The 13,152-nt window shown below is 34.5% G+C and overlaps 1 protein-coding gene across 2 annotated transcripts in view; it reads right to left on the minus strand.

Moving 5' to 3' along the window:
- Positions 1-13,152, minus strand: part of PDCD6IP (programmed cell death 6 interacting protein) — a 43,992-nt gene that overhangs the window by 21,437 nt on the left and 9,403 nt on the right. For both annotated transcript variants that reach the window (XM_004676332.2, XM_004676333.2), the window contains exons 2-6: positions 12,448-12,502; positions 11,506-11,575; positions 3,898-4,025; positions 1,783-1,936; positions 741-841 (exon numbers count right to left, since the gene is read on the minus strand). In XM_004676332.2, coding sequence (XP_004676389.1) covers positions 741-841; positions 1,783-1,936; positions 3,898-4,025; positions 11,506-11,575; positions 12,448-12,502 — 508 coding nt within the window. The remainder of the gene's footprint in view (positions 1-740; positions 842-1,782; positions 1,937-3,897; positions 4,026-11,505; positions 11,576-12,447; positions 12,503-13,152) is intronic.

Raw genomic sequence — 13,152 nt, forward strand, 5'->3', positions numbered from 1 at the left:
CTAACTTCTTGAACATTTCTATAATATAATTGAAATATACTACAAACATTTCATTCAATCTATAAGTTTCCTTTTTTAACCATTCTAAATTTACTTGTTAGTCTAATCATCAGCATTGTGATTTACAAATGAACATCATTATCAATCTTTTCAAATGCTACTTCAGAAAAGTGTACATTAAAACAATTAATACTTCCTGTGATGTCTGGATTAAGATGGTGTTTTCTTTAGCTGTCCAATAGCAGCTCAATTTTCTATCCCTGTTGACAAAACTTAATTCTAATCAAAGTACTGGATGAATTTGTTAAATTTTCTTTTCCTTTTTTCCTTATGTCTGTTTTTGCGCTTTAAGACTCATCTTTAAGAAAACAGGACAATAATTAAAACTGTGAAGAATCAACATGCATCAGTATTCATGCTTGTACCCAATCACAATGATTCAGAACTACAAAAAGCCATTACTTGATATAATTTTTGGAAAGAGATGTCAAAAATTTCCAGGAATTTTAGCTTGGAAAAACAAGTTTAGTCAAGAGAAGAGGCAAAGGTATCCCCTAAATATAAAAGAACTCTTCATGCATCTTTAAAAAAGTTATCATTGCAAATAGATTCTTCAAATGCCTCTCCTAAAATTTCAAACTTCTTTATAAAAATAAGTTTCAGCTCACTTCTTGTATAAAGAAGTATATAAATATTTTCACATGCAAAATAACCAAATGTTTACAAAAACAATAACTAACCTTGGGGAGAGTATCTTTGTACTGACACTGTTTGAAAGCATCACCAAAATAATCAGCAGCTTGATTAGCCAATTTAGCTATGATGGCATCTTTCATTTTATCTGGAATAAAACAGTAAATTAACCATTATAAATAATTAAAATAAATATGAAATACCTGAAGTATCATCACTCAGTACAGACACTGAGATGAAAAGTTTGTACATTTTTCTTTAAAAAATGCTTATTGAGGAAATCAATTCTTCCACATAAAGTCAGGCAAATCAAAAGGGTAAAAAATTAGATTAATAATTGCCAGGGGATGGAAGGAAAGTGGAATGGAAAATAACTGCCATTGGGTATGGGGTTTCTTGATAATAGTATTTTAAAATAAGAAAATGGTGATGATTACAAAACACTGAATTGCATACTTTAAAAGGGTAACCTTTATTATATATGAATTATAACTCAATATAAGCTGATGTTTTAAAAGAAAAAATTATTTGAGTTAATACTGTTTCTACATCACTGTTCTCATATTTTTAATTTATCTCTACTTATACATGTAGATCATACTCCATCTCTTATACCAACTAACAGTTCTATATTCTCAGGTCAGGGACACCGCTGGGATGGCTCCTCCTTATCAATTAGGATTGATTTAAATAAGAAACTTCCTGACCAGTAAATCAAAAATTAGTATAATGCCCCCTAAATCTTTACCCCAAATACAATGACAATAAGTCATCTTATTGACTATTATAGCACTTACTGCTAAAATTCTTTGGCTCTTTAATTTCTGGCTTACCCTTCCCATGCTAAAAATTTTGTAAACTTTCTGGAACTAGAAATCATATCTAGAATCCTACTGGTGACTGGTACACAGTAGATGTCCCATAAATATTTGCTGAATGAATGCATTTAACACATTACAAACCTATATAAATAATACTCCAGAGTTCATTGTTTTATTACAGTAGCCCACTATCACCTTCTCATTTTAAAAGCCTTATTTTATCATTTCTTTTTACACATAGCCAAATAAGAGAACAAACTGAAATTACCTCTTGTGGCCTTTAAAAAAAATACTTCTTGGGCCTGTGCCAGCATAATAAGACTGAGAGTCCCAACAGTATCTGGAGAAATGTCCACAGTAGGCTCTCGATTTAAGGCAGATAAAACCGTCTCTTTAATATGTAAAAAGGCACCACTTGCAAACTAGAAGGAGGACAAAGAATTTCTTTAAAATCTACAGGAACCTAGAGCACGACTTAATTTCCACTGTTACACACATAATCATTTCAAATGTTAACAGTTGAACAATTAAAGTTTTAAATTGTGTGAAACATCTAAAATATCTGACCTACAGACAAAAAGAATATTTTTCTTAACTACTAGAGATTTTAACAAAGATTAAAAAATAAATTGTGGTAAAGTAAATCAATGGGACAAATTAAGCAAGCTTACTTTAGATATATGTCTTCAAAACTAACATGAATATATAGGCAGGGATAAAATATTAATTTTTGAGTACTGAAATGCTTGTTTTGGCACCAAATTATCTCTCAAATAATTTATCTCTCAAATAAGCAGTACTTAGGGAATACTTAAAATACTACAGTTCTCTGAGGAACAGCATTACTCTCCACTGCTAATGATTTCTATTTGGCCTTCAAAGCTCTCTTGTAAAATGTTTCCCATCTGATTTTCCTTCCCACTTACATTTTGCTGAGCTTAATATTAAAATAACTTTGCTTTTATGAAACAAACCACATTGGGGGAAAAGTGGACAGGCCATGTAAAGATAGTGTAGGTCTAATTGTATTACAATGAATTTCGGTCATGAAGTTCAGCTTCAAGGAGTGATCAGCTGACCTTACTTAGTAAACCAATTATAAACTAGGAGAACAGGGGATCCGGTTTCTCATTCATATGGAACTAGAGGCCCATGTAAGTCTAAAAAATTACCTAAGAGCATAGTGTTCTTGGGGGCCAACAACCCAGACAAAGATTCAGATCCTTCAATACCACCTGATGGGAACTATAAAAGTAACTCAAAGAATGGAATGTTTCAATAATTCAGAATGTCCTCTGAAGTCTCAAATACCAATTAAATGAGTTACAGTGAACATTAAACTAATATTTTACTTCATTTTTCACATTTTAAATATTTGCCACCTATAGCCTTCAAAGGAAAAAGATTATGCATCATGTTTGTCATGTGTTCTTATCCAAACTGTACAGTAAATCACAATTTGGAGTGTACTGTTAGTTTAAAATATACTTTCCACTTGCTTTCATTGAACTGCACGCCTCACCTCTCCACTCAATTTAAACAATGTGAAAAATCCTAGCCCATCTCTAAGAAATGCAAATTCCATGGCCATAGGAGACAGTGAAAATACTTGAGTTCCATAAAATTTGAAATCAGAACACCCAATGAACCTCTTAAGTAACACTTTTAACCTTTAATCTTCTTGTCATTAAAATGAGGACACATATATAACATGGACATCAAAGTTTATCTGAGTCAAAAAATATACATGAAAACACTTTGTAAATTACAAACTATTACAAAATATGGTGACTAAGACATCACTTAACAATAATCACTACTGTTCATTTATTTGAAACAAAAAAATTGCCAGAAATTAATATGCCATATTAGTAACTAACTATACCTAAAATATAATGGTAGCTAATTTAAAGCATTACTTACGTGACCATATTTAAATATGACCTTTCCACACAACTGTTAAAATTTTTCTTGCCAAGAAGTCTTAATTTTTATGACAGTGATGAGTTTTATATGTGTCTCACATTAAGGAAAAAATATATAAAAAGAATGTACATATTTTTTAAATGAGGTCATTTATTTAAAAGAGATTTAATAAGGATTTCATCGCACACATTTAATCATTTGTTAATCATCATGTTCTTCCAACATTTACTGAGCCTTTTTTATGTGCCAGGCACTGTGCTAGGGCTGGGATTACGGTATGGGGGTGGGGGAGAAACTGTTATACAGGTAAGTAGTACCCATGGGCTTCAAAAATATGAATCAATTCAGTAACAGTGTACCATTTTTCAAGGACAGGCCTGTAAGAAACCTCTATAAATCTAAATGCATGTTGTTAACTAAGCGTTGATCATTATGTAGGTGCTACTGTTCTGCATACCTGGTAATGCTTAGCAGCGATTTTCAATCCTTCATCATTATCCAGGTTCTGTTCTGCTGCAATCTGGCTAGCTAAGGCTGCACAATTGAACAACACACAACTCTTTTCATATCCTAAGCTTGCAAGAGCTGTAAAAAATTGAGAAGGAAAAATGTGTGAGATTATTTTTCCTAAAGAAAATGAATGTTTCAAGGAATAATACTATAACCTCTTCACATTAGCTCTCCCAAAAACAAGTTTCCAGACCTGTTTCCTCACCCACATGTCCCCTACTTGTAGCTGCCCTGCTAGGCATTTATCTCCACAATAACATTCCCATCATCCCAAACTCAAAATATCAATAAACTTGTTTATCCTTCCCTTTACCTCCCTACTGCTTTATTAACCAGGTTCAAAGTGAAAAGTCATTCCTGTGTAATTTTTCATTTAAATTCAAATAAATGCTTTCCATTTTGCATCATTTTTCTCAAAAATGGTTCTTTTCATCACATTTAAAACCCAGTTCTCACTACTAAAAGCTAAGCAAGTACCTCCTAGCAAAACTCCCACGTATCACTCCCTTATGCCAATACAACTCTCAGAGGACTGGCAGGTAATCTAGTTAAAATACTGATACAACCCTGTTCAAGAGTCTACACACATCAAATTTTTGGGATAGCTACTGACATTGAAAAAAAGGAAAGGGGCAAAACTAGACACTAACAACTGTTGGCAAGGATGTGGAGAAACTTGAGTTGCTGTGTACTGTTAATGGGGATGAAAAATGGTGTAGCCACTAATGAAAAAAATTACGGTTTTCCTCCAAATATAGGAAAAATCACCATTTGATCCAACAATTCCCTTTCTGGGTATATGCCCAAAAGAAATGAATGCAGGATTTGTATACTCTTGGTCACAGCAATATTTTTCATAAATATTCAAAAGGTGAAAACTGACCCAAATATCCACTGATGAATGAACAGATAAAGAAAATGTGATATATACACACAATGGGATATTATTCAAGCTTAAAAAGGAAACTTGTCGGCCCTCCCTGGTGGAGCAGCGGGTTAAAGTGCAGCACTAAGAATCGAAAGCAACTTCCGCATGAGTTCAATCCCCGCCTGCCCCGAGGAGATCCACAGGGCTAGGCAGACCTCTCCTGATCCACCCACTGCTCCCCTCAGCAGTGTACTTCGTTGATCTGTCTGTTCTGCCCCCGACTCTGTCTCTGGTGAATCCTCTCGGTGCCCCTGCAACTCTGGCCTGTACCCCAGTTCTGTATGAATAAATAAATAAATCTTTAAAAAAAAAAAAAAGGAAACTTGTCACATGTTACATAATGGGTCAATCTTGGGGACATGCTAAGTAAAATAAACCAGTCATCAAAAGGCCAGTATAATAGGATTCCATTTCTATTAGCTACCAGTATTAATCAACTTCAGAGAAACAGAAGCACAGTGGTGACTAGCAAGGGCTAGGAAAGGATTAAAAAGGGGCACTGTTGTTTAATGGGTAAAGAGGTTCAGCTTCTTAAGATCAAGAAGTCCTAGAGATCTGCTTAATAACAATTTGACTATACTTAATACTACTAAGCTATATACACAAAGTGACTAAGATATAAATTTTACCTGATTTACTTTACCACTATGAAAAGACTCAATCACAGCAACATTCAAGGTCTTACATGTTACATTAGGCATTGTGCATCAAGCAAAATAATATATTTTAGGCCCTCCCTGTTGGCACAGCGGGTTAAAGCACAGCACTGAGCTTTAAAGCCACTTCCGCATGAGTTCGATTCCCGCCTGCCCCAGAGGTGACCACATGGCAGACCTCTCCTGACCCGCCCGCTGCTCCCCTCAGCAGTGTACTTCGTCGATCTGCCTGTTCTGCTCCCCACTCTGTCTCTGGTGAATCCTCTCACCCTCCGCATCTCTGGCCTGTACCCCAGTTCTGCATGCATAAATAAATAAATCTTTTTTAAAAAATTAACCTATTTTAAAAACACACCAAATAAACCATCTAAGAATCATAACCTGACTGTGTATACCACAGCATAGTGCCATAAAGTAAAACCTTGCAAAAATGGCTTGTTTTCAATTTGCAACCCATCTCTAGCCTCTTCACCCTAACAGGTAGCAAACACACACACAAGTTGATGTAATTTCTAGAAAAATCTAGAATAATGAGGATGCAAATACTGGCTACAAAATGAAGATCAAAGTGTACTGAAAATTTAAGCCCAGAGTAAACAAAGATGATAACAACAGTATATAACATTTCAAAGATACTAATTAGCATTCTTAAAGATGGAAATTTCTAAAATTTCCAGCTTGTAAAACAAGCTGTTTTACCAAAAATTTTAGGAAAAATCCATAAATTAAAAAAAGCTGCAAAAATCAAAATCATCAGGCAACTACAGATCAGAGGAGAAGGAAGAAGGGTCAGGACAGGAGGGGGAAGCACAAGAGACTAGGGTGATAGTGCACAGAATTTGTGGGAATTGCGTGAGAAATGATACATTGGACAAAAATGAAGAATAATGTAATTAATTTATTTTTAAGATTTATTTATTTATGCATACAGAACTGGGATACAGGCCAGAGGTGCAGGGGCAGTGAGAGGATTCGCCAGTGACAGAATGGGGAGCAGAATAGGCAGATTAATGTATTTTTTTTAAAAAGAAAAAGCTTCTGGAATTAAGAACCTGAATGCAAAAAGTTTTTCAAAACTGAGGTTAGACACTAGCTCATAAAGTCAAAGAAATAAAAAATGTAAGTTATAAGTAGCTCAAAAGAGTCAGCATCCCACTAATAAAACATTCCAAAGAAGAGAGAAAAAAAGAAAAGAGCAAATTATCAAATGTTAGAAAATTGTACAGGGCTGAAGGGGGATATGAGTGCAAACTGAAAGAGTCAAACTGTTAAGCACGAAAAATAAAAAGAAAGCCAATTAGAGCTTTTGAGATGTGTAAACATGAGGATAAAGAGAACACTGTAAAAATATTCATCCCAAAAAGAAAGAAACCAGTCACCTTCTACAAAACTACAAAAATCAGGCTTTTCCTTAGTTATAAGTAGAAACAAAGAACTAAGAAGAAATGTGTCAATGAAACACAATTTGAACAATTCAACGAATACATATTAGGGCCAATATGGCTGAAAAAGACAGCTAGAAACAAAACAGCAGACATTCATGTCTGAGAGGTAAGAGTCCACTGATGTTGTAAAGTGCTAGTTTTACACTGAGGAAGGTGGGAAGTCAAGTTTTAACCAAGAATCACTCGGTTCACCCTGTGGACAGAGACCACACAGAAGTAACATAATCAACACACATCAGGTAAGTTAGCTGCTGTAAGAAGTGCTGAGGGTGATGGTGGCTCTGACCAGAAAGGCAGTAGAAGTGCTGAGCAGTGTTGATTTTGAATCTTTTAAAGGAAAACCTGATAGGTTCTACTGAGGAATGATCTGGATATGGGAAATGAAGTGAAAGCATGTCAACAATGACTAAGACAGTGTCAACAATAACTAAGAGATTGATCAAGATACCAGCTGCCTATGTTCAAACTACATACACAAATAGAGGTATCTTCAAAAAGAAGAAATTGATAAAGTCGATCTTTATTCAGCAAGTTACTTAAAATAGTCCAGAAAAAGAGAAAAACACAATATCCAGAAAATAATGATGCTAACCTAAGAGAACAGTAATATTCCAGGATAACACACAGCAGCCCTAATGAGCACAGTCCAAATTTAAGCAATAAAAGAGATGACACCCTAAATGAGTCTCTCAGGAAAAAAGGGATTCTAAAGAAAAAAATAGTTAAGACTATGGCAAACCTACACTTTACCATAGCACAGAATGCATGTGGTAATGAACAGTTAAAATCTCTAAACTCGGAGTAGCAGCAGGTTAAAGCACAGCACTAAGAAACTAAAGCCACTTCAGCATGAGTTCAATCCCCACCCCAGAGGTAATCCACATGGGCCTCTCCTGACCCGCCTGCTGCCCCCCTCAGCAATGTACTTTGTCAGTCTGCCTGTTCTGCTCCCCACTCTGTCTCTGGTGAATCCTCTCACCGCCCTTGCACCTCTGGCTTGCACCCCAGTTCTGTATGCATAAATAAAATAAATCTTAAAAAAAAATCTCTAAACTCACACAAAGCAATTAAAGAAAATCATGGTCAAAATATGAAGCAAAAGATCTACGATGTGACAGGAAGTCAGTAGGCTTCCACAGATAAAAGTAAACTTTGCATATATAAAACATATGTCCCAGCCTATTATTTTTCTCATAAGTAGTCTGTCATTTTCTTTTGAAAATTTCTCATGGAACAAAGTTTTGTGAAAACAGTTTTTGCTCTTATAATTAAATCTTATCTTCTTTTTCTTTATGGTTTATTATATGGAAATCTAAATTAGATATTGTTTAATAAATATTAAGTTTTCCATTCTTCAAAAGGCTCTTTATTCAATTCCATTCTTATTTTTTCACCTGAGCTCTGCTTTCTTACTGAGAGTTTCAAATGACAATAATTTGATTATAAAAAAATAAGTTTACTGAAATTACAACAGCTGTTTAAAAAAATGTTTTAAAGATATTTAAAAAAAAAGCACAATATATTCTAACTCCCATCGATGCACTGTTAATTTTTTTTTCTTAGCAAATCCCATGACAAGTAACTACGTGTATATTCACATACACAATTTTTGATGAATTGGATACTATCCCATACTCAGGCTGCCTGGAGAAATAACCCCAAGAAGCAGCAATCCTGCTAGGTTCTACATGAATACTGTCCCAACTGTGGGGTCCCTTGAGTTACAGTGCAGCTGTTGTAACATGAAAGAGATCATTTTACTTAATGTTCCATCAACATAGCTTTACAGCGCAACAACTATATATTTGCATTATCATTCTAAGTATTCCAAAAATAGACAATATTCTAATGAATGGGTAATCCATGTTTTATTTAATCAAGACATTACTAAAAGACATTTAATTCTTAATACTTGCTACTAGAAATATCCTGATGAACTACCTCCTGTTTTACTTATGCTATAATTTTTGCTTCCCACTTCCAGGAATTAATTCCACTTAATTAATTTCAGTTATTTCCTGCATCCCTTGCCCAGTTCTTAGTCTAACAATTTACTTGTCACACCACCTATATAAAAATCATCCTTGCCTCCCTCTCAGCTCCCTTTGCTCCCAACCTTTACAGCAAATTTCTGGAAATAGGCAATCCATTTCTTGCTTCTAGTTTAACCCTCAACCTGATGCAATTTATCGTCTTCTGCATCCCCTACTGAAACTTCTCTTTCTGCCAACTCCAGTGACTTCTCCAACCTAACAATGATGTGACCTCTGCCACAATGACTATAGATACAGCTATATCTTTAACTTTTCTTGAGGTAATTCTAATGTGGAGTCAGGTTCAGGAACCACTGGACTACAAACTCTCTGAAATTCTTCTAGCTTTAATTATATGTCTTTGTTTTTCCCTAATTCCTCTGAGATCTGAAAGCACTGCAAGTCCATTCACAGAAACCAGTTCCCCTATTTCCTCTGGATGTTATATCCTCAGCTTTAGTTTTATGCTTTTTCAATCTATATTCTAGAGAGGATATATTTACTGTCATGTAATGACCACTGTTTTCAAATCTATGACTCTTTCTTTTGAGGTTTAAATCCATTATTTTTAAACACCAAAGGTAAATTTCTACCCAAACATAACACAGGGTAATCTAAATCAAGCTGTCTAATGAAAGAAATAACCAATAGGTCAAACAAAGTTGCCACTCTTAAAGTCAACTTTCACCCCTATTCATCCTTCTGACTGACAGCAGGCCAATCCAGTCATTTTCACCTCTGAAATGTCTCTCAAATTCATTCTTTCTCTGATTTACATATAGTCCTTATCTATTCCTACCTCTCATCAGTCTCCTAATTGTTCTGTTTCTCACTAATTTTGGAGTTAAGGCTTTCTGGATTCATTAACAGTCTTCAATGATTCCTTGCATATGACATCATAAAGTCACAATCTTTCTAATCAATTTGCTCAACTGGTAATAATAGTGCCTTTCCTCACTGGATTACTGGGAAATTCAGGAAGATAGTATATGTTTAAAAAAAGCCCTTTTTTTAATAAACAAATATATTAATAAATAAAATAAAAGGTAATGATACCCCATTTTTAAAAAATGTCCTTTTCACAGTGACTAGTGGTAAGTACAACAGCCCTCCTCTGTAATGCATGTTTCAAAACACAAAAAGATATTTAAAACCAGAGTATTGAACCCTTTATATACTGTATTCTTTCCTATACACACAAACCTGTGATAAAGTTTAATGTCTAAATTATGCACAGCAAGAGATTAGCAGTGACTAATAATAAAACAGAATAACAACAACATACTGTACTAAAAGTTCCACGAATGTGGACTCTCTCATATTCTCAAAATATCTTATTTTATGTGACATTTTTCAGACATTGTTGATAACAGGTAACTGAAATCAGTGAAACAAATTCAAGGGGACTACTATACTCAATAAATATTAGCTATGATAATCAGAGGGAAGAATACAAATCATGAGTGTAATATCTGCAAATCTTTCTGATGTCTTTTCTAATGTTTTCAACCTCCATAATTCCTAATTAAACCCTTAACAATAATGACTATATTAATATATATTACAAATAATTTGTCTGCATAACATTATATAATATTACATAGTATATATTCTATAACAAATACCTATAATACATTATACAGTTATACATAAGTAGTATCATTATTCATTGCAGTTACTATTTAGTGAGCAGATATATTCACTCATTTAATCCACAAAAAATTCAATGAGATAAACATATTTCACAGTGCTATTTCTCACCTCAAAGATAAGAAGAAATTAACTTGTTAATATGTCAGACAAGTAAATCAAAAAGCTTTTATTTCTGATCTTTGATTAGAATTACCTTCTACCTAGATAAACTACATTCATCCTTCAGGGTTGAACTAAAACATTGTTTGTTTTCAACAAGCAGAATTAACTTCTCCCTCACCTGTGTTTCCATAATTTTTTCACAGACTGATATACTACCTACTATATTTAAGAATGATCAACTGTTTTCTCAGCCAAACTAAGTATAATTGTCTTACTTGTATTTATAACTAGGACAGTGCCTGGCAAGGCATAGGCTCTCTGCAAATATTTGGAAATTGCATTAAAAACTGAAATTAAAATGAAAATGAAATGTAAAGATTTTTATTATTTATAAGGAGTCACAAGAGTAATTTTAAAAACCTAAAGTAATACAAGTGTTTAGACCAAGCATCCTACTGGTTTTATTTAAAAATAACATACCTGAGGGTGTTGCTGGTGGCACAAGAAGCACAGTAGTATGAAGTTATCTGTAGCCACTGAAACACAAGTTCAATCCCTGGCCAAGATGCTGACCCACGTGGTGCAGCGACCGCAACTGTCTCACCCACCACTCCCTCAGCAGTGTATTTCATTATATCTTCCTGTTCTGTTTCCTATTCTCTCTGGTGAATCCCCACACCACCACCATCCTAGTTCTTGTATGCATAAACACTTCAAAAAATAATAACAACAACATACCTAATTTTACAGATCCTCCAAAAAGTGAACCTTTATCAAAAGCATCCTTCCAGGTAAATGTCAAGCAGATCTTGATAAAAAGAGAAAAAAAGAAAATTATGTTACTTTCTTGGATCTCATTAAAAATATTCTCTTTTCAAAGAAAAAGTCACAATGAGAAAAAGGTCAAACATCTGAAACAATAGCTTTCTGACAGCCCTTTCCTTTTCCTGTACCAAAATTGTTCTTTTAAGTAAAATGAGTGGCATTAGGATATTTCAAATGATCTGCTACCATTATAATCATACATGTATTGTACTCTCCAGAAACACTCATATTCATCTTTACAAATACACAATGATTTGAATAAAACAGGTATTTAAAATAACTGTCAAAAGCAAATGCAACACGTACTTCACCTATCCCTGTACATCAAATTGACAAAAGTAGGAAACCAGCTATTTTGGGGTAAAGGGGAAGAAGTAACAACTTAAATCATGAACTGAGTAGTGGCTACAAATGTATTTACTTTGTAAAGATTCAAGTTATACACATGGTATGTTCACTTTTCTGTATGTCTGTTATATATAAATAAGAAATTTACTTAAGGGAAATATTGCATCTCATTCTACTTCTACTTCTAAAATATTCCAATATGAAGGTTCAAAAGAACATAGCCTCTTTTAAATTATGTATTGCAATCCAAATATTTTTAATGCTATACTAGTTTTTTTGATAGCTATAAAACTAGAAAGAGTAACATTAATAAACCCCCAGATGTCTGGAGACTTTCTTCAAAAGGACAGAAATTCCAGTCAGAAGTCTAAAAGCTCTCATAAAAGAGAAGTATAAAAGTAGCATAAAGCCCAAAGATATTAAAGAGGCACCTGTTAATTTACTAAATTAATTTACTAAATTGCCACTGTTATATAACCTTAAAACAAATTAAAATTAATAGCTTACCTGATTTTCAGAAAATGGAAATTTAGGTTCAATGGAACAGATCTGATCATAATATCTTTAAAAAAAAAAAAGAGAGAGCAAAATTAAAAATTGCCAGAGCAAGATACTACACACATCTATGTAAACACAACTGGAAATTATTCATGTTTACTTTGAATGGCCCACAAATCAAATTCAACCAGTCATTTTAATGTTAATGAGCAAAATTTTTTACAAAGTAGGAGTGTAAGTGCACACACAAAAAACTGTTAGGCCCTCCCTGGTGGCACAGTGGGTTAAAGCACAGCACTAAGAAGCTAAAGCCACTTTAGTATGAGTTTGATCCCTGCCCTGGAGGTGATCCACATAGCGTGGCAGACTTCTCCTGACCCACCTGCTGCTCCCCCTCAGCAGGGTACTTCATCAGTTATCCTGTTCTGCTTGCAATTCTGTCTCTGAAATCCTTTTACCACTCCTCCAACTCTGGCCTGCACCCCAGTTCTGTATGCATAAATAAATAAATCTTTAAAAAAAACTCACACTCGGGCCCTCCCCGGGGCCCTCCGTGGTGGCGCAGCAGGTTAAAGCACTGCACTAAGAAGCTTAAGCCAATTCCTCATGAGTTCAATCCCAGCCTGCCCCGGAGGAGATCCACATGGCGTGGCAGACCTCTCCTGACCCGCCCACTGCTCCCCTCAGCAGTGTACTTTGTCGATCTGCCTGTTC

Source organism: Condylura cristata, unplaced genomic scaffold (genome assembly GCF_000260355.1).
Source record: "Condylura cristata isolate star-nosed mole 26May11 unplaced genomic scaffold, ConCri1.0 scaffold00004, whole genome shotgun sequence".
Classification (NCBI taxonomy): domain Eukaryota; kingdom Metazoa; phylum Chordata; class Mammalia; order Eulipotyphla; family Talpidae; genus Condylura; species Condylura cristata.